Consider the following 22,689-nt stretch of genomic DNA (forward strand, 5'->3'; position numbering starts at 1 on the left):
AATGATCTTTGAAGGCATGGCTTTGCAGTCTCATTTTTAGACTCTACCTGAAAAATAGCACCTGTCCTACAACCTTCCCTGACATTGTGCTGGGGAACTGGATCAGTGTGAGCTCAGGACACCACGGATGGAGGCAACACCTTTGCTTCCTAATCCTATTTGTTCTTGAAGATTTTTGTCTAGGCACTGATTAGGCCCCATCCTCTTCTGGCTAAGAAACCTGCAAGAAGTCAAACCCAAGCATGTTCTAGCACAGCCAGTGAGACAAACATCACAAATAGTTCCAGCAAGACCAGGACAGTAGTCACTCCTGCATGATCTAAGCACATGACCATGAAACAACGTTTGAATCAAACTATCAAGCAAGCTTTTGCAAACAGCTCAGGGCTCCGTGTTCAACAGATATCCCCTCACACATTATTTTCTCTTCATCAAGTACCCCACTGAAAGCACGATGGAAGAGAAAGACAAAGACCACCAGATTTCAGGCCTTCAGATCTGAAAGGACTGGGGGAAGGGCTCACACTGCATTCTGTGATATAGGTGGCCAGGTCCTGCTCCAGGAGGGATCGCTGGGTCTCAGAGGCTTTCAGTTCCACCTCCTTTTGGCTAAGTACAGCCTCCACCTCTGACACTCTCCGGTGCAACCGCGTCATTTCCTGCTCCATCTGCAATAAATATCAAAAGGTTATAAAGGGGGGCTTCACAAGCTTTGTTAACCGCTACTTTCAGAGCTCTGCTTGTAAGGAATTTGTCTCCGAGAGACTTCTAAGCTACGTTTCTCCAAATGGTGTTTAAATTCCGATACCATTGTCTCTGCTCCAGGAATGCACAGTTCTTCTCAAGGACAAGTAGTAAGTCTAAGTCACCCCATTCATTCAAGCTGCTTGTTCATATTCAGTCATTCTTCGAACCCCAGTTAGCAAAGAAGACACAATCATTTTTCACCTGACTTGCAGAGATGGGTCACTTTAACCTTATCCCAAATCCATGCTGGACCAGAAGATGGTTTCCCCCCATCTCCTTGTCAGGAGCAAATGGTCAAATCCAGAACAGAGCAGGGAGAAAAGTAATGGAACTCTCATAAAAGTCTCAAACAAGCAGTAAGTGTTAAAAGACTCCACCGGGTTCCCTCTATTGGAGCACAGCAACTGTTACGAGACGTTCACCATAAGCAGTGACGTGACAACAGTTACACAAGCAGGAGCTGATGAGTGAGGAGGAGCCCCTCAGAACAGTACTGGGGTGACTTGTGATGAAGAGGCACGGCCTGCAGGAAGCAGCAGTCGTCTGTGTCAACGCTGGGAAAAGGACAGTTTAAAATCCAGAGTCGCTTCTTGTTAAGGTAAAAGTATCTAGAGCAAGAGCATGGCCTACATTCATCTCCCTTTGTACTGGACAGGAAGCCACCTCTCTGAAGGAAAAGCACTTTGCCCACCACGAGTCTGGATGATCAGAAGCATCTGACAGATCCCCGGACATACAGTGGTTGCAGATTCCTGGAGCAATGGAGATGGCCAATCGCATAAATAAATACCTTGTGACACTTGTCCTGGGCGTCTTGGAGCTCTTTGCTCTTGAGAAGAAGTGTCTTTTCCATGGAGCTGACCTTGGCCGGAGAATCCACACTTGAAAAAACAGATCTAAAAGAGCAAAGCCAAAGAGCACATGAATATAGGCAAAAGGTCCAGAAATCTGATTCATGCAGCCTCTGTAAAGTCATTGTGTACTTACTTATCCCAGGGTAAAGGAAAGGTGCAGCAATTCCAGCCTAACAGCCATCATTTCAGATCAAACATACCATAAAAGCTGATGACAGTGTACCATTACCAAATAATCCACGTGTACTTCTCGTTACAATATTCATATTTTCCATCAGTGGATATGTCACAGTGCAAAACAATAAATCACAGCAACGGTACTGCATAATTTGGAGGGATTTATAAGTGCAACAAAACCAAAGCATAAAGCCAAAGGAACCTTTGGAAAGATAACAAATTTCCGGAGAAATGCTTTTTATTTGGTACTTTATTTTTAAACAGGTTTTTAAATTATCACCCAACTATAAAAGCCCTAAAAACTTCAACATTTCATAATCTGCACCACAGGAAGAGGAGTTTAATATCCTTAGTTACATTCTGTGAATCGAAATTGAAACTTTGCTAACCCAATTCATATGATCCCTACGAACTCAATCAATACCAATATGATTAGTCACACTGCAGAACTTCAGAGCTCCACTTAGAAGTAATTCTTTTTCATGAGACACAACTTAAACTGTACTGTTCAAAACAATTTGACTCCAGAAACCTGGGGGAAATATTTACTTGCTCTTAAGCTCTCTGTCTAATTGGGACTCAGCACTTAAGAAGTTTACCATTTCTGTTAGTCTAAATTCATTCTAGAAAATGAGAGGAAGCCACCTGATGTTTGGGAGGGTATTTTTAGTGCCTTGCAGCCTTAAATATGCAATCTGCAACCAAAAAAATTAACTACACACATCAAAACATAATTTTAAAAATCACATTCTCCCTCGCTTAAAATGATTCAAAGGAGATATTTAAGCAGTTACTGATGGAGCCAGTGTTAACTGATGGATGAGCACGCAGGAGCACAATGAAGGTGCTAATAAAAGATCACACAGGCTGCCCACACATCGCTTTCTGCTCCTCCTGGCCACAGTTTGGTGTGCAGCCAGCTATCCCCACGGAGAGAGAGGATCTTTGAGCAGCTCTCTGCACACAGCCACACACCCACACACAGCAGCACAGGCTCCTCTCAACACCAAGGAAAGTTTCATTCCATCACCACCATTTTCTGAGCAAAATCCACTCCTTAATCCAACTCGATGTGCAACACAGGCACAGAAAGACAGACGGGGGTTTCGATGGAAATGCTGCAGCAATGTTTCTGTCTCAAAGGGATCATCAGCACCACCACCTCGAGCTGTCATCAGGAAACACTGTTGTGATATCAGCAAACAAACCCAGCAAAACCCACCAATTCTGCCCTGAGAGGTCAAATATGAATCTCTCTTCAGAAACCTGGTATGGAAAAACTTAGAAGAAAGAATCCTGCATGTCAATGATACAGATATGATCAGGACTTACTGGAAAAAAAAAAAATAAAAAATGTTTAAAATTAATGCTTTTATACAGCGTTCCTTTAGTCCTGGTCCAATCAATCCGATCCGTCAAATTACCATATTTAAAAATCAATTTATAAAGCGTGTCTCTACTCCTACAGAGAAAAGGCAACCATCTGAGAAAGATGCATATTAAATCCCATAACAGCTGGGTGTACAAACAAGGCTAAAAATGAATAGTTGAGAAAAGCAGTCTAAAAATACAAATTAAAGCTCACATTAACTAAAAAAGACACTAAGGAATCTGCTTTCAAATGTTAATCAAATATATGTAAATAGCTGCAAATATGTACTGAGACAAGTCTGAAAATCTTCTTATAATAAAAATTTATTTTTACAGGTCTGAACTGTACTGGCTGAAGCAATTCTTTTTTTTTTCCTGTTACAGTTTCAACCTCAGCCATCACCTTTTCAAACCTGAGGCATTACCTAAGAAAACTCCAGGCCGGTTCTCACAAGACCTGGTTTTACTTGTGGCTTCTATTCCACCTCCCTAAAGGAGCGAATTTTATCTGCTATTTTTGCTTATTTATTGTATTTGCTATGAAAAGAATCAGAGCCTAATATTACAGGCACCATTTTGCTTTTCAAAATTTCCTCCTAGTGAGCCAGTTGAAAGCATCCACAGGCACTGCAAGGCAGGCAGGAAGAGGAGGGATCCAGGGAAGGAGATGCAGAGCTGTGCAAGGACAGGTGGTTCAGCAGGGTGGGATGGGCTGGGACACACAGCAGGAGACTGAGAGAAGTTTGGATTTCCTGAGGTGACTGCAGAGGGAGCTGCTCCTCAGGGTTGGCTTTGTAAGGGAAGAGGAGGCTACAAACTAGAGCTACAATCTTCCTTCCTCATTCCTGTCCAAAAAGGGGAAGAAATTCCTTAAAAATATATGTCCTGGTGACACGATAATTTTCCTGCCGTGGAAAAAGAACATCTTATCCCCAAGGGAAGCTGATTTGGGTTAGGACTGGACACGCAGCTTTTAACAGACTTGCTTTCCCAGTAATTCTTTCCTGTGTACAAATTGTATTAGAACAACTTCCTGAGCATCCATACAACCTTCAAAGTATCAGAAAGGGGCAGACAGAGGAAATCAAGAGAAATGGAATACCGGCTAATCTAATAAGCCTTGTCATGGTGATAGAAGCTCTCAACAGAGCATGACAAGGTGGAAAATACCCACATTTCTGGGGCACTTACATTCTTCCTCAGTCAGCATCATTGCAGAAATTAAACACTTACAATCCAACATCAAAAGCCATGATGCAAAGCTATCATTCAGGCTGGGACCATCTCAGAGTATTTCATTTAATTAACTGCTACATCTGGATCAATTCTCTTAGCACAACAGAGCAGTTTCTGCTGTTTCCTCTGAAGTGTGAAAAAATAGATTAACAAAAGGTAACCAGCAGCCATCAACAAGAAAATTGCAATAAAAGATTAAAAAAACCCCAAAGTCAAGTCTGTAGTACCAAGCTCTGATAGCACTGCGGCTGTGCCAAGTTACTTTCCAAAGAAGCACTGCCTGCATGACTAAAAACCAAGTTAACTTCCAGCTGACTAGTGATTTCACAGCTAGATCAGCAGCAGCCTCAACCAGCAGAATGTTTAGAAATGGTGCTGGTTGTGTAAAAGCTCCTCCGGTCCCAACGTGGCTGAGATGAAGAAGAAAAAAAAAGCATTAGCAGAGGGAAAGCTCCAGGATGGCTCTGGGGTATCCAACACGTTCCTTGGTCCCCCCAGTGCATCGTAACTTCCTGTGTCCTTTGATGCCACTCTCAGAAACCCCCAACTCACCTGTGCTTCTTCCTTCTCCCAGTGATTGGCACCATCTGTCCTAATCCTGGCCCCCACACAACATGCCCATAATCTCATCCCCCAGCCCTCCTGCTCTATTCCTTTTAGCATTATACTCATCTGTACCTTCCGCCCCCTCCTAAATGCTTGCTCAGGCCTAAAAAAAAACCCACCAAAAACAAACAGTGATACCATCAATCTGTGAATAGAGCTTGCTGAAGCAAAGCATATTTTTGGTATGCTCATCCTGTGCTTCCTCTTTAATCTATCTTTGGTGAAAGAGCTCACCAGAACCCGACAAACTGTTGGAAGGAATCAGTAGTCCTTCCTTCTGGAAGAATGGCCCATTTTAACTCTCAGTATTTTACAATGACAGTCATGAATCCATATCAAATTTTTAAATAAAAAAAAATAAAACAGAAACAATCCCAATAACCAAAAAAAAGTCACAAAAACCAAAACCCCAGAAATCCTGAAAAAAACCCACTTCTTAGGACCTTGCAGAGAGGACGTGGGCAGGCAAAAATTTGCATTATAAAGTATTTTTTAATTAGGTATTTCTTATTAGGTATTTTTGGTCTATTTTATTTGGTATCGATTTTTATTAGGCATTTATTTTTATTAGCTATTTATTTTTATTAGGCAGTTTGGTATATTTGGTTAACCCTGGATTTATAACATATTTATCTTCCGCCTTCAGGCTCCTGCTAGTCACCTGCAAAGGACAAGAACGATTTTCCTTCACTACTTGATGCATATTTTTGGCACCCAAGGGGTTTTGTCACTTGCTCTAAGCACTGGAGATCAGCCATGGTTAGGGACAGGAAGGTGGGGCTGGCTTTTAATGGAATTAAACCCTCAGTTGCCTCTTATCTTGTCACAGTCACACGCTGGCAGCCAAACCAGCAGCCAGGTTTGCAGCCAGACAGGCTCTTCTCCCCCAGAGCAGGGATTCAGAGGCCATGATGGCAGAAGGACTCAGCTGGTCCTTCTCTGCAGCCTCAGCCCAGCTCTTAGAATCACAGCACATTTATTTAACAAGCACTTTGCTAGGACAGGAACCTATGGCATAAGCAATTGAGCCCTTGATTTCTCCTGATTGCTTCCTATGACACATTAATGCCATGACTTTTGCTCTTTTGTTAAATTTCACAGTTGTTAGGGGGTCACAAATTCATCCCAAATCTCATGGTATGGGGCAACACTGTAATTCAGTGAACTCTTCTAAGCTACACACCAACTGTATCATCTCTGGCAACAGGTCTGAGTGACTTGGGTGAACCCTCCTAGCACTGTGTCATTGGGAGGAAGAGGAGAATGGAAAAGAGAACTTCTTTTACCTTCCTTTTCTTTTTCCTGAAGTATCTGAAATCCCTAGCTCAGCCACACCTTCTTCCTGTCCAGTGAACAAGGGCAAGAGCACAACCCTAAACTTCACGGCCTGACAGCCCTCAAATTGCAGGCAATGAAAGTTTCAAGGACCTTGTTCCTGGCACTCTGCAGCTGCCTGGGCTCGCTGTGAGCAGCACTGGAGGGTTCGTGCTGCAGGCAGGAAAACAGAGCTGCATCACTTAGCAACCATAAGGTTGGACTTTCAGAGGAAAGGTTTTAAGAAGAAAAATTCCGGACCCATCAACTTCCTGACTTAGGACCTTACAGAGAAGACATCCCAAGATTCACGAGAGATAAACCTTCCCCCCCCTCCATTTACTGTTCTCCATCTAGAATCTGATGTTCCAGCTGGTGTGGACAGAAACAGTACTGTATTTCCTCAAGTAAAACACACATTAGGCAACATTTTATAAGTAAGAAGTTATCTTTATAACCCAATTGCAGTGATATTGAGAATAAACCAATCACTGCGTTATTTAAATACAGATACATTTTCAAGTCTCCGCAAGCTCTTTGCCATATTTAAATCACCTTCTTAGAACAAAATGCAAATATTAACTGCTAAAAATAACGAACTGCATTCATCAAGATCTCATTCAAAAAAAAAAGAAGCCAATAAGATCTACCTACATTAAAATTATTTGGGGGAAATTAAATATATGATGTCTCTCTCTTCCAGCACAGGGAAAAAACAGGCCACACAAAACAGAAATTTTACTTCAGTCAAAATTTCTCCAGAGGACATTGATCTCTATATTCTTCTGCTCTACCTCTTCATATCTATTACCAAAATTCAAGTATAACTTCCATTTGCCTTTTCAGTACCATCTCCACAGAGGAAACATCAATCCATCTGCTACAGCTGGCTCAGCCTCCAGCACAGTTACACCACCACTGTTCTGAGACTTCACCTCACACTCCTCCTCAGTTCTAGTCCTGGGCCCCATTACATACAGATTTTTTACCACACCAATGTGGTCACTGTTGAGGCTCCTCTGTTACCTGAATGGCCATTTAGCCTTGGTACATGGATTGCAGTTCCCCGGGCAGAAAAGATAATTCCTTAAGTTAAACTCATCACTCCTGAATTAAGACAGATTTGAACCCCAGGCATCTACAGATCTAACGTTCCATTTTTCTAATTCTGCTGACAATATTAAATCATTTCACCAGAAGAACACTTTTTGGGTTTTTGTGTTGTCTCCCTTTTGCCATAAAAGCAACTCTGCTGAGGAGGGACAGCCAAAGATTCCCTTTTTATTACTGGCATAACCATCATATAACCTTGATTCACGGTGTGGGCAAGATCAAAGATGTCAACAGTATCCCCAGATTCGGTGACACGTTTACTGCAGAGCAACTATCACAACCAGTATGACAAAAAACAAAACTTGATTAAGACAGATTGACAGCCAAGTCCCTGAAGGGAACTAACTAGCAGGAGTGAACGATGGTTGACACGAAAACACAGCTCCTCAGTGCACTGAATCACTAACCCAGCCAAAGCCACTGCGTTCCTGAGAGGCCTCCAGATCCCGAGGTAAGGACTTCCCAACTTAAAGCACTGCACTAATACTTTTCCAATAGCTCTGTCATCAGAAACTAACCACCCACCACATCAAATGGTTTATACCACATTACTTATATTCTTCTTTTTCTCTGACTCCATTCCCTCGGAAAGGAGGTTTTCTTTCCAAGGGAAACCATTTCTTCTAGATCTTCACATCCCTCCACGAACACTGCATATTTCATCTGAATCTCCAGACTCATAATACACAGTACAGCAATGTCCAGTCCTCCTATTTAACTTGACCCAGCAGCACACAGCCAGCTGCCATCAGCTCCTTCTCTTGTTCACTGACCCATTGCTGCACATTCCCAGGTTAGTAGAGCTCCATTTCTGTGGATCACTGATTTAGCCTTACACATCCCCAGCACTTGGTGCCCACTCTCTGACCCAATAAAATAACACCACCCCCCTTTTCCATCTCTGAACTCCTCAGTATTCTCCCTCTTGCAGGGATCTGCAGTACCAGAAATGCAATCATCTACTGCTCCCTGCTTAACAGCAACAACTAATCCAAAGTATTTCAGCAACAATTTCAATAATAACTGGTCTAGAATCAATCTTTCCATCCCATTCCCTCCCCTTTATCCCAGAAATAATCCCAGAACGGTAGGACATGCACAAGGCACAGCAGCAACAGATCAAGCCTGAATCTGGCAGCTTCCCTACAGCAGAGCACAGGTCAGTTAAAACAGCTTTTCCCCACACACACCATCCTCCCTGGAACAAACCTGCCCGTTTTTCCTGTAGTCCCATCCACCTAAGCAATAATTCCTACTTACTCTGGTCTGAGGATCCCCAATGCCTTGGTGAATGAAAACCCCACAAACGGCAAATCTTCCCCCGAGAATCCTGCTGGGCTCAACTGGCGCGTAGAGGATAAAACCCGCGAATTCTTCTCTGGTTCATCGAAATTTGAGGTGTCATCATCAGACTTGAGAGTAGGAACGAAGGGGGGAGGAGCTGGTGGAAAAAAAAGCAAGAAGAAAAGACAAAATTCTGCTCCAGTTCACTCTGCAACGGTCCCACTCATTCAGTGCTTGCAATGGCACTGCAGCTCCTGCTTTTAATCTTGCTAACACAAGCAGACTGAGCTGCTGCTCTCAAAGCGTATTACAGCAACAAGAGATTAACCCTTGAGCCACCAACATGGCTACCACTCTGCAGGCACAGCATCTCCCACACTGAGCAGACTGGGCTTCAGCTTGGGCATTTGAGACTGGGGGCTTTGGGGTTTTTTTTGTTTCAGGTTAGGATGGTGGGTTTTTTAAACACATTGCACTGAATTAAATCAAAGCACCAGGCTAAGTAAAAACAGTGCTGTAATACAGCTAAAAGTCAGACGATTCTGATTCCTCCTGAAAAGGAAAATGTCTCCAACCTGTCCAATTAGTGACACTACCTGAGAATGAAGCCTGATCCTGTGCCAGTCAGCTGAGGGATATATATCTTACCCTTTAGCACTAACAAGAATCTTCCCAGCATGGGTTTCTAATCAAGAGAAAACTGGTCTTTCTCCTGGAAGGTTCTAATAAACTATAGCTACTAGAAACTCACTAGTCCTTAGAAAAGGAAGAAAGTAAGATTTTATTTCTCTGAAAGAGCTTGCTGAAGATCTGGAACTCTTGTCGGGACACCACTGCAGTCTGGCTCTGATACAATCAGCTCTGAAGAGAGGTATAAATAGCAGGAATTACAATGTATTTCTTAGTATAATTTCTAAATTGGTACCACTTAACTTGTCAAGCAGTTGTTTAATTTCAGCCGATTCTCTCGCATTAGCTTCACTTTCATTAACCCAAGGAACAAAAGGACAAGTTCTCCTCAATGATGTGCAGCACCCGAGCTACCTGCTGGCTTGGCTACGTGTGGGAAAGGAACGAATGCAAGAGCCTGCTGTGCAATTCCTGCCTCCTTAAATCACCTTTTCCAACATTTATTAATTTATTTCATCGCTTAGGTCCCCACTCACTGCAACTCTATACAGAGCTAAAAAAGAGATTAGCCAGGGGGACAGCTCTTCAGTCAGCAACCAGAAGAGCCCATTGTCACCAGCTGATGGAAGTGGAGTGTGCTAAACCCGTTACCATGGATCCACTCCGGATCTCCCGGAGCTGAAGGGGCTGATGAGGATTGAAGAACCGGGGAACAAACATTCCAACCCCTGCAGTGCAGGCTCCCTGCTCCTCACTCCCTGCATGCTCGGGGGTTTAACCCTACCTGCCTGCATCGTGACAGATGCTGCTGCCGCCGGGACTGACAGGGGCAGCAGCAGGCACGGCTGGAGCTTGCTGGCTCCCTCTAGGCTGCCAGAGCCCTGCACTGCCCGCTGTTAACTCTTCATTCTCTACACAGACGTAGCTGTAACCACCCACCAGACCAGCATTAACAGCCAAAAGAAAAAAGAATGTGTCTGTGTGAACAGCCAAATCCCAACTCCACACACAGGCTTTGTGAGGAGCTCCCCAAGGAGCCATCCTGACTCTGCTCCCAAGCAGGGAAGTGAGAAGAGATTCCATGAAGCAGAGAGGATGCTGCTCACGTACAGTAGTTCCAAGTACATTGGAATGAGAGAAATGGGGAAGATACACAAATTAAATAGGTTCTGGAGGTAGCAGTTTTACTTACTGGCTCCAGAACGTTTAAAATTTCTGTCAATATCAGGAATTTATTAATTTCTTCTGTTTTATTGGTTATGATACAAATTTAGATTCAATATAATGCTGATATTTATGTACCATAAACATAATTTTGAAGTACAGATTGTTGGTTAGGGTGTGTATGTTTTTTTTTAATCACTTAATGTCAGGATAATGTCCAGCTACTCTTCCACATCCTCTTAATGATTAAAAACAGAGAAGTAACAGAAAACAATTTGTAAGTATTTCATTTTTAATGCAAATACAAGCCCAAAGTTACAGTTAATTCACAGCAGAGGAGGATTAGTTCAGGATTAGTATTTTTTAGTTCAGGACATTTGCTGAAAGAACTCTGCACATTCTCTTACAGGAAGGGGCTGCTGGGAGGTTTTTAACATCATTTCTGAGGACAGATACTGTCTGTGAGGTAAAGTAACAGGGAAAACAGCAAACTCTTCATCCAGGGAAGTCTAGAATCTTTCTTAAAGAGGTACCAAAACCCAACTTGGCTGCCTTTTTATAACAGTGTAAGCACCCTGTTCTGCACTTGCCAGAGCCTGACAGATAAATTCATCTTTGAAAGGGAGATCTAGAGCCTTACTGCTCACCAGAAATCAGCAAAGAAGACCTTAAGAGTCATCTTCAAGCCATTGTAATTAAAAAGAAAGTCATTCCTCTTACCAACAGTAAGAATTCTTCCTCAAACCACTCGCAGAAAGGAAAATACCATTTAACTATGCATGCAGATAAAAAGATGAAAAGAGCTCAGTGGGGGCACAATGGATGCACAAAGATAAAACTGAACGTGAGACAGAGCAAACCTTTGGGGCTGCTGGGAAACTGGTTTAAAGAGCACAGGGTTTTACACTACAGCTTCCTCTAGTGCTTAATAAAATATGAGAACAAAGAAGAGGGAAATGGTGAACACCGGAGTAAAGAATAATGAAAAAAATCCTTTGCCCTCTGTGTTGCATTCACTAAAATCCATGACTTAAGAGTCCAAAAACTCTGCACCTCTGCAGTGTAACTTTGATACTAATAATAGTTGTATTGATACTAACTCTAATAGTTGTATCAAGAAATAGTAGCAGGTGAAGAGGAAACTTAGGAGAGTCACTCAACCAAAACACCTCTCCATGTCAAGTGGTTCTGAACTTGTCAACAGCGAGTGAAAATGAGAAGCAGAACTTCTTCAGAAGTTGCAGCACAGGAGAAAACAAAATCACTCCAGAGTAATAACTGGGAGTAAATTTAAAAAAAAAAAAAAAAAAAAAAAAAAAAAAAAAAAAAAAAAAAAAAAAAAAAAAAAAAAAAAAAAAAAAAAAAAAAAAAAAAAAAAAAAAAAAAAAAAAAAAAAAAAAAAAAAAAAAAAAAAAAAAAAAAAAAAAAAAAAAAAAAAAAAAAAAAAAAAAAAAGTTAGATCAACTTTGTCTGATTTTGTCAATTATTTGGTAGCTTCTTCATAGTCTTTTATTACCAAGACTAAGGAGTCCCTTGTCAGCTGTCCAAAATACCCACAGAATAAACAGATTAGTCTTGTAAAAACAAGTTGACAGACAAGTAATTTTGTTCTCAAAATTGCTTCATGTGGGTCCCATGATGACATAATCTCTATTTAAATTATTATTTCTTGCTTAAAATCAGAAAGATGTCACACAACTACAGTACTTTCACAACAAGATGAAGACTGGTGAATGCAAATACACTGATGTGCTTATCAGTTGCTTCTTTCAGGGAACAATCCTTTAGCAGAGGTCAAGAGAAGCCCCTGAGAGCTCAGTGTGAACACGGTGCCATCACTTCTGACAAGGCGAAAAATTTCCCCTTATTCTCAGGCTCCCTCAAAAGGGAGGCAAAACTATTACTCAAAAAGACACCAAACCTGATGTTTCTACTCCTGCAAACTGGTCGGGTGCAAAACCCTCTTTCTGTCTCCGACATCTTACGACGAAGGCACATGTTCTGTTTACCATTTAAAGGATCTTGTAGAGAACTGCATGTTTTAAAAAAGCCAATTGCTTGCCTAGATACCTCCCCACTTGTGGAAGGATGTAACCCTCTTCCATCTGTTCCAAAGGATGACTTTCAGAGGAAAAGGGGGTGTTGTAGGTTGCTTAGTTTAAAAAAAAAAAAAAAAAAAAGGAAAGAAAAAGAGAAAGCCAAAAGCACCACACACACACTCAAGTACTTTAACCAGTTTATCATTAAGATTAGATAAAGTGTCTCTAATGGAAATAATTTTTTGAACTCTGCTCCAGTGTGTGTATTTATGACTAGTTCAGAGAACATTGCCTTAACCAGGTCTTTCCATCATTTCAAAATATTTTCATGCAAATTGAGAAAAGAGAGACTGCATTTCCCCTGGGACAGCGAGAGACTCAGCTGAAATATGAGACTTAAAAGCAATACAGAATGTTTCTTAAGGATAAAAATGTGTCTTTTCTCGATCTACAAGGTGATCTATAAATGCTTCCCCAGGAAAAGCATCCACACAGCCTTTTTAAGTAGGTTAGGCATTACTGTTCCTGGGGCTCTAACAGCCCTATTTGAGAAGGTGTTAGGGAAGAAAAATAGAAAATCCCAGTGATGGAATTTAAGGATGTTTTCTCTACGACCACTTATAAAAAAGGTACTGTACTGGTTGCAACCAATCTATACAATATTATCTTAACACCTCTACTGTTCTGTCAAGACAAGGCTCCAACACTTACATTTCTGTTAATAGAAGTATCTTCAGGCTGAAATGAAAGTGATCTCCAAGAAACAAGGCAATAAATTTCTCTGAAGACAAGCATGAAACACCACAATGGTTAACTGTTAACATGCTGAATGACAACTTTGGGTTCAGAAGGATAAGGAAATGCCTTGGGCTTATGAATAAAGAGATTTGGGTTCCTGCTTGTTCGACAGCAGAAAACAGCCTGAAAATGAGTCTGCAACACTTTCACAACTTCTGTTTGCAAGAGACATTAATTCTTTCCTCCTCATACATAGAGTTTCCTCATGCAAGTCCAAACACGCCATTCCATTTTCAAGACCTCTTGGACTGCAGTTACCAAGCAATTCTTATAATGAAAGTGTCTTTTATGCTCTACATATGTATTGCTTAGATAATAATAAAACTCTTCTGCCCATCTCCCAGCTAGGCTTCAGCAAAGCAGTTTGCTGGTTCCAAATTAAAAAGCTGACGCAGTTGATGGATTTGAAATTACAAAAGATAACTCAAGTATGTCATCCCCCCGTTCTCTACCTCTGATTTTAGATAATTATTAAGTACTCAAACAGTTCTGTTATCAACTTTCCAGTGCAATAGCTGCTCATTTAGCTGAAACACAGGTAGAAATATGCTTATTCCAGGTAAACAAATTTCAAACTATTTTCAGAAAATTCTGTCAAGTAAATCAACACAAACTTTTGAAAGTTTTGAGTTGCTTTATTTGTGAGAGGAAGTGTGGTGGTGTCTGTTTTGGGGTGCCTTTTTTTTTTTTTTTAATAAGCTTTAGAAGTCATTAAATAGCAGAACACAGAGCAAAATCCATAAGTGTGTTTCAGTGTAATACTCCAGTGAAGGGGAAAATTACCTGCTGAGACAAATTCAGTTAAAACTGACCTCAGGTTTAATGGTCTGATCCTGTTTCTGTAACTTAAGAGCTGCTTCTACAGACACACCTTACCTGAACCCAAGGAAGTTGAGAGTTTTTTTAGAGGCAACAATCTTTTGGAAAGTGGTTTACTAAAAAGTCAAGTGTTTCATAAGTTACCATAACAACAAAATACAACACTGAAAAACCCCTTAATGACACATTCTTAACCAAAATCAGTGCATTAAGAATGGCTATCCTGGAGCTCTCTGCATGATAATTAAATACCTGCAAGGCAAAGGTACCAATTTTTTCTCCACCTTGCTCAGTTTGAAATAGGAATTACATCATTGCTCTTATAGACTAAAGAAAAGTCTGACTGTAGTGACACAGAATTTGTTTAACAGCCATGGAATCACAGAATCATTTCAGGTGGCAAAGGCCTTGAGATCACCAAATCCAACACTCCATAACCCCCAAATCTTTGACCGGATTACCTTGAGGCAGTGAGATTCTTTAATAGAAACCTAAATCCTGAGACCTCTTCCAACACTCACAAGTTCTATTAATCTTCTCAGGCTGCCATTGCTCCAGTCAAACACCACTATCAGCAGAGGTCAAGATTAGAAAGAGACCTTCAGGTGTCAGATAGCCCAGGTCAAAGCTGACAGAGGTTTTGAACAGAATGACAGCACCACTGGCCCAAAAAAGCAGCATAAGGAGAGGCACTGCCAAGAGCAAAGCACGAGGTGATGCATTGAATCTGCTGCTTCCAGCAAGAAGACTGCTGTGTTTTGTGCCAGTTACAGTGGGGGTTTGTGGATGATGAGGCACAACAACCAAGTCAGGGGTCAAAACTGCATCAATCGTCACAGTGGGCAGGTCCGGATATTACAGGGAGTGATTCAATCCACTGGCCAGCTGCAGGCAGAAATGGGATTTTTATTTTTTTAAATCCCAAATGATTATTTCAACATTATAATGACAGCAGGGCTGCCTACCAGCTCGCCCATCAGCATCACCACTGCCACATGAAGTGGCGAAAATGCTCAATTAACTCGTGCAGATGTGTGAATCCTGGACAGGCAACTGCTAAGGAAACACCAGAACATCTGCTCACGTGGCACCTTTTTGTTCCCAGATCTGAGATAATACAATATAAATGCTATAGAAAAATTTCAGAAACTGGTGGCTTAGGCAGGGCTCTGGGGAAAGAAGGCAGAGTGAGCTGGGAAATGGATGCTAAAATGATGAAAAGAGCTGGAGGCTCAATGGCTCTCAAAGGGCAGAAACAATGGAATTTAACAGAACAGCAACTCCACGAGTTCAAAATTAATGAATCAACAGAAAAGTGTGCAAACAGTCTGTGGAGCTGACAGCTGAAGTGCTGAGATAGTTATCAAAAGTAGAACCACTGGGCTTAGCAATTTATCATGGAAAATGGAACACAGTCATTCCCTTACAGCATATTTGATAAAAAATATAAGGCAGGCATATTGTTTGCCCAGATTTTCTTACAGTCCAAATAATTTCAAATACTGTCCAACACAGGTCAGGTGCCCATACAGAGATCATTGATGATCTGTGAAATATTTGCTTTTGCCATGGAGCTGCAGCCTCAGTACTTCCAAATACCAAATTCCATTGTTTACACGGTATTACAAATAGTTTTCTGCACAGAAAATTATCTGCCTCGGTGGTTTTATTCTACTCCCAGTTGAATAAACAGATTTTTGACCAAAAAAAAACAGTGATATATTACCCCCAGTGACTTTGAGGAAAAACTGCAATGGCCCTGTGGCCATGGACACACTGCAACTACAAAAAATAAACCAACCTTGAGTGAAGTTGGTTCACAAGCAATGAAAGAGAAAGCTGAAGATACAACAAAAAAACCGAGATGAAGCCCAAATTAAACAAACTGAGGTGGTAGAAACCTGAATGAACCTACTGATGCATTTTAATCTGAGAAAGGACATGGAAAGGACCATTTTGATTTTCCAGTCTAGTGCCTGCAGTAATATGGCAATTGCATCAGAAATTCATATGGAGTTTTATTAAACTCATCTCACCTTACACTTTTCACCTGAGATGTTAACACAGCCTATTCAAAAACCAAAATGAGCTGTTTTGTTATAAACACCTGCACCAGGACACAGCCCTGTTCCATAATGAATAATTCAAATCAAACACACAAATACTCACATTGTACAAATTTTCCCATTAACCAAAGAATCAGAAATTCTTCATAAATCCAGGGTTTTTTCTACTTACAGTTACGGATATTATTCCAGTCAATTTTAGTAAAAAACGGGTGGCAGCAGAGACCCTCATAACCCAGCCTTTCCTTCTGCCCACAAAGCAGGCTCTGGATCAGGTCGAGAAATTCACTGCTAACTTTCACATCCTCTGGGAACTTCAGAAATCTCTGCATTACAAAGAAATGGATTTCTGCTCAGTAGGAAAACAGGCTCAGAACAGTAAGATTAAGTTTCATTATTCTGAGATATGTCAGGCACAAAGGAGGAATATTTATAGCACACAAATAAAAGCATGGTGCTTTTTATCCAAATAGGCTTTTATATGCATTTACTGCAGTAAAGATAAGAACACAGGAACAACCATTCCCACCCAGGCCAGTGGGATCCCCAGGTCACCATCTTATGCTGAGCAATGGCCAATGGCACACACAAATGAAAGAGTAAAACAAGACACTTTCCCAGAAAATTCTCCCAAACTTCCAAGGGTTTGTGGCTTAGATTTTTCTGAACCAGGGATGATGACACCTGTTACAAAAAATAATTTGATATCTACACTACAGAGACATGTGAATACAGTATAAAACATATATTCCAAGCATTTTATGAACGTGATAAAGTAAGAGATGTCCACAAGCTTCTTTCCTCAACCGTGAAAACAACCTTTAGTTACAGCCTTTTCACTCGAGGACAGGGAAGGAGTTCTCTCTACCTGGAAGTTCATGATGTTATTGAAAGTTTTTGCTGAAGTCCCCTCGGTGAAGGGAGTCCTTCCATAAATCATTTCATAGGCAATGACTCCGAGCGACCACCAGTCACACTCTGGACCGTAAGAGGCTTTGCCATCCCCACTCAGCCCCGTCAGCATTTCTGGTGCCATGTAGTCAGGTGTGCCAACAGGTAGCCTGGCATTCACCTGGAAGCAAAGACACACCAAGTGAAATTACAGCATTTTCTGTTCATTTTCATCTTGTTTCTTTCTTTTTTTTTTTTTTTTTAATGAGGCATAATTTTCAGCCCTCCGAGTGAATTTTAAGCAAGTCATTTTAAGCGAGGCTGTTTGGCAAACAAGTGCAACGTTAAGGACACTGCTGATAAACAAACAAAGCAAGCTATTTGGAATAAAAAGAGTCAAATCATCACAGCCAACTGTTATTAGAAAGTACAAACTCCTAAAGTAGAAAAGCTGCATTCCAAAAAGCACAGGATTACTAAGGGGATGTTTTAAGCAGAAAATACAGTCTAGCTCTACTGCTTCAAGCATTAACAGGGATTTCGTAGCTGAAATTTCAAAACCAGGCAAATTTAGACGTAAATATTCCCTGCCCTCATTCCTCTGTCACCCCTACCTTTATACCTTGTGTTCATGATCAGCAAAGTACTAGTATCTGAACTTCTGGACTGCTTAGAAAAGGTAACTCAGGAGTCAAAAGTGCAATCATTTCTGCGCTGAGTGGCACAAAGAATGAAAGAGAACAGGCAGGCTGACACAAAAACCTGAGGGTGACTGAAAAGGTAATGGGAAGAAAACACTTGAAGGAAAATGCAATGCAGAAAGCACTGAAAATGCAAGAATAGGGAAAAGAGAATAGCACGAATCACATCAAAAAGCAAATGCCATGAAGAAAGAAAAACTGTAAAACAAGACCGGAATCTGGTGCAGAACTTCTTGTTCTCACTTCGATATATTTTAATTTTAAATTTTCACTGGAAGTTGTATGCAGTTACAAAACTTACAAGGAACTTATAAAAAACTCCACCGATTCAGATTTGAATGTGGAGCTTTCTGATGAGTGCAGCCCAGAACACGAATGTGACTCATTTTAATCAAGAGATCCCCGGCCTCCAGAGCTATGCCAGCTTAGTTACAACAGACACGATTTTCCTCCCAATTATAAACAATTATAAACCCATGTCCTCTTTAAACACAGCATTGAGCAGCTGGAAGAACCCCTAAAAGCATGATTTTGTATCACAGTACAGCACCATGAGTAAGCAGTCTTGCCTAAACCTTACTTGTGTGTAAATACTGTGTATTTAACAAGCCAATATACATCTACTGAGGGCTGCAAAAGATACTCGAGCTCGTGTTTGAAAAGCCTTTCATAAATGCAAAAATATGACTGAGAGCAGATTCCACACTGGACAAGAGAGGCAGAAGAGTAAGGCACAATCCAGGAACAAATACCAAGTTAGTTTTCCCCTTTTGACTGGATTGTCCAAACAAGGCGCAGACAAAGTTTAAATCCACATTATTACCGTTTTGTTTACTGTCATCTTGGCGGCTGACCCGAAGTCCACCAGTTTAATGTGTCCTGTTCGGTCAATCAGAACATTCTCTGGTTTGATATCTCTGGAAGCAAGAAGAAAGCCATCAGTACCTTTCCATGCTATTCCCTACTATCCCACCCAGATAACAGGATATCCCTGTGCTCACTTTCAAGTGGGAGCCTTATTTCCCACTGCTCTTCTGTTTCCAACCAAATAGGAGGTATTAGTTCCCCCTTATTTCATGGAAGGTCAATAATTATTGATAGAAGATGGAAAGAGAAGGTGGTTTTGCACCCTGACCACATTGTAACTGAGTTACAGTAAAGTATTAGGCAGCTTTCTTCCCAAATTCCCTTGCAACTTATTCTGCTCATCTCCCAAATTCAGGCAGTGACATTGGGAAGCCACAGCCTGTGCTCCAAGTGCAGCCACTGCACCTCCTGGAACATAAAATACTTCCTACCATTTCCACATCCTCAGAATGGAATAAATTTATTAAATACCAATATGATTTGAAAATGCACACATCAGCCTCCAAGCCTGGAGAGAAAATTCTGTGATATTTAACTACTCCAACATTCTACACTGCCCCGTTCGCCAGTCAGCACACAACAATTTTTAACAATTACACTAATTTCCCACACTAGTTGGTGCCAAAAGCAGCAATCTCTGGAAAAGATTTAAATTTTTTATAGTGTAACATTAAGGGTGCTTTCTACTGAGCCTCCAGAAAAATGCATGTAACAATCCTTTCTTGATATTAGGCCGAACTTTACATCAAAGTTAATGCCTTCAGCTACAATTATAGTTGGGAGTCTGATTAATTTTCTAATTTTGTCTTCCAATACAGCCTGTGAAATACTGTCCTGAAAGAGGACAGAATATAAAGAAATCACACAAGAACACATCACTCCAGAACACCCTTTCTGGAAAGATACTGATGAAACATTTCTGTGCTCTGCAAAGCAAATTCACCTACCTGTGCACATAACCCATCTGATGGACACTGTGAATGGCCAAGACCAGCTCTGCAAGATAAAACTGCACCATATTCTCATCCAGCTGGTCCTCATAGCGGTTTAGGAGTGACAGCAAGTCCCCTCCAGGCTCATACTCCATAACCTACATCACATTTTAAAAGAACACATATTTCATAGACACAAAAGATATGCCGTGCAACTCCTCCATACTACACATATCAAATAGTGGCAGGTAGTGCAGGAAAATTTACAGAAAACGAGCATGTTCCAATCATCACATTGTCCTTTAATATAACAACAGCAGTAGTGTGCAACAGAGGAGAAAAACTAAGAGTAGGCATTACCAAGTAGAGATTTTTCTTGTCTTGAAATGCATATTGTAACTGTGGAATCCATGGACTGGTGCTCTGAGCTAATATGCTGCGTTCTTCCTCAAAAAATGACACCTACCAAAAAAAAGTGTTCAGTTATATCCTGATGAGAGGGAGTTAGAATACATTAGAATCCCCTAGTTTTAGAAAACTTGGAGTCTGCGCCAAAGGCACAAGTCACAAAAAAATGACACAGAAATTATTAAGTGCTATTTCCTTGTGATATCCGCCTTTAAAAAAGTAATTTAACTTTACTTCCTTTTGTTTTCTGTTCCCCTCCCACCTTCTGTTGTCTAGCCTGCTTTCAGCTGAATAGTCCCTGCAGCAAAGGCCAGCTTCCCTTTCAATCTGTTGGAGCATCCACCAGTCTGGAGTGCAATCCTGGTTGACCTCATCTGGACTGGCTCCAATAAAATAAAACTCATCTCAAAAGAATCAGACAAGCAGGAAAGAAGCTGGACCAATTATGGGGTAGCATCTTACAGCCAATTCAGTAATACACTCTTTGTAAGGCATTAAAATACAAGGTTTTGATGAAATCATCCTCTAGCAACTATTTATTTGTTCAGATGTTCAGCCAGACAACAAAAAATTAATTTTATTACAGAATACAGCAGATTTCTTTAGACGGACATTCCCTACTTTCACTGACCCACAATGAACAAGAATGAGCAAATGCCATATGAGGATAGTATTATACTTTGCTTCCTTGTTATTCTATGCAAAAGAAAGAACAATTTTAGTTTAACTTCATTTCTAGTAGCTACAAAAAACGGTGAGGAATCTCAGGAGCAACCTGACTGCACTGTGTACGGGGACCAACTAACGCAGAGATTGCTGGATAAATTCAAGAGGTCTTTCGTGGAGTGTCTCTGTCCTACTTGTCACCTCAAGTCAGCAAAACATTAACTTCTGTTTCTCACCAAACTCTGATAAAAACCTCTATTATCCCTTTTTTAAGTTTAAAAGTAATGCATTTCTCAAGCGAGTGAGAGGCTCTCCATAAAAATCCAATCACCAGTTTGCCTTCACACCCACTCCTGACATTCTACGTCGCTCCTTAAAATAAAAAAACCCTTAATGAATAGATTGCCTGAAAATTCGAGCCATCTCATCAGGCAGATCAACACTGATTCAGTGTTTTCTTCATCTGTTTTTTCTTGTCCTACAATGGATGTCAAGCTCTCCAAGAAGGACATGTTTTAGCATCTGAGGATGGCACCTCAGCCAACAGGTCCATGGACTATAACAATGGCTTTTAAACACAGGAAAAACACAAAGGTTTATTGCTTTACTGAAATGTAGGATGAACCTTCCCAAGATACATTTTTTCACTTTATTCTAATAGTAATGACAAAAAGGAAGTGTTTAACAAATTGCAATTTATCCTCCTCCTGTAATAACAAAAACATACGTACGTGCTCCTGTGCCAGCAAGGTCTCCTTGCTCATCACCTTCATAGCATAAATATCACCAGTAACTTTCTCTCTTACTACTTTGACCTCTGCAAAGTGACCACAGCCAACCACACTCTTCACTTCAAAATCCTTCACACTGGGTTGCAGTTCCTTTAGTTCAGCTATAGCCTCTGCATCTATAAAAATAAAATACTTATTTTTACATTGGCCAACTGGCATTTCATAAAAAAAAGACAGCATCAAAACTGGGCAATAAAACTAAATTAAATTTTAAAAAAATTAAAAAAAGACATTTAGTTCCAGATTCTCAAGAAATGTTAAATCTTTCCAGAATATGCTTCTTAAAAATAACAGTATGCATAAGAACTAGAAAAAGAATGTATGGATGCAGAGTTAAGTCTGAAATATGGTACATACAAAGGACTCAGGAAATGCTAAGACAGTTCCCATAGCAACCATAATTCTGTCCCATTCATAACATCAGAGCCTGAGAGCCTCTTTGGTTTCTAATTCCTTTCCAGTCACCCTTCACCAGCACAAAGTGTATTCCCCAAACACGAGGGCATTACTGGAGTCCAGGGGCAGGGTTTGCTCCTCTGCCTGAGGGAGGCACTACTCTATTGTCTAACAACCAGCCACAGGCATTTACTGCAGATGTGCAGCTCAGGTTTTCCACTGGCCAGCATGCAGGGTGACACTCAATCACTCACGGGAGACCGTTTGAAAAATTCTTCAGATCAACAGAAAATTACTGTCCAACAATAATATCTTGAAACCATTGGATGGAGCTGTTACAGAGGCCATGACATGTTATTTCTTATTAAAGGGCTTTCTGTTATGTCTTAACAGAAAATTTGATGAACTTTTTCTCTCTTCCCCAAAAGGAATCCGAGCACATTATCAGTAAAATATTTACTCCTTTGGAAATTATATCTTTGAAGCACAAAAATACTATTTACAAGTTGCACATTCAAAACTCGGATGACACAAGGAATCCAAAACATGAAAGAGTCAAAGATTATTAAGTTCCTTCCTTGAATTTCTTTTTTCTCATCCCTTTAGTCACTATCCTGCTCTCAACTTCTGACATCCTTCCACTGTGTGCGCTTGGAGCTTTGCTGTACCCAGTGCTCACTTTCCAAGAAAGTGCCTCCTCAGATATAAATATAGCACAGACTAAGGAGGATGCACATTCGAGTCACAGCACTTCAAAAGCCACTTGCATTTGATCTTGGACCTGAACAAAGCTTCACTAAGACTGCCAAGATCCCCTTT

At 40.8% G+C, this 22,689-nt stretch overlaps 1 protein-coding gene across 8 annotated transcripts in view; it reads right to left on the minus strand.

Moving 5' to 3' along the window:
- The window catches only part of CIT (citron rho-interacting serine/threonine kinase), a 72,339-nt gene that overhangs the window by 47,407 nt on the left and 2,243 nt on the right, over positions 1–22,689 (minus strand). For 7 of the 8 annotated variants that reach the window (XM_027881921.1, XM_027881924.1, XM_027881919.1 and 4 more), the window contains exons 4-12: positions 21,415–21,590; positions 19,970–20,071; positions 19,625–19,767; positions 18,634–18,727; positions 17,087–17,290; positions 16,391–16,544; positions 8,679–8,859; positions 1,538–1,643; positions 525–668 (exon numbers count right to left, since the gene is read on the minus strand). In XM_027881921.1, coding sequence (XP_027737722.1) covers positions 525–668; positions 1,538–1,643; positions 8,679–8,859; positions 16,391–16,544; positions 17,087–17,290; positions 18,634–18,727; positions 19,625–19,767; positions 19,970–20,071; positions 21,415–21,590 — 1,304 coding nt within the window. Of the gene's footprint in view, positions 1–524; positions 669–1,537; positions 1,644–8,678; positions 8,860–10,116; positions 10,146–16,390; positions 16,545–17,086; positions 17,291–18,633; positions 18,728–19,624; positions 19,768–19,969; positions 20,072–21,414; positions 21,591–22,689 lie in introns of those variants that run through there. The other variant, XM_027881925.1, reaches the window with a different exon arrangement.

Source organism: Empidonax traillii, unplaced genomic scaffold (genome assembly GCF_003031625.1).
Source record: "Empidonax traillii isolate 1590-97213 ecotype Southwest subspecies unplaced genomic scaffold, ASM303162v1 scaffold99:size1466351, whole genome shotgun sequence".
Classification (NCBI taxonomy): domain Eukaryota; kingdom Metazoa; phylum Chordata; class Aves; order Passeriformes; family Tyrannidae; genus Empidonax; species Empidonax traillii.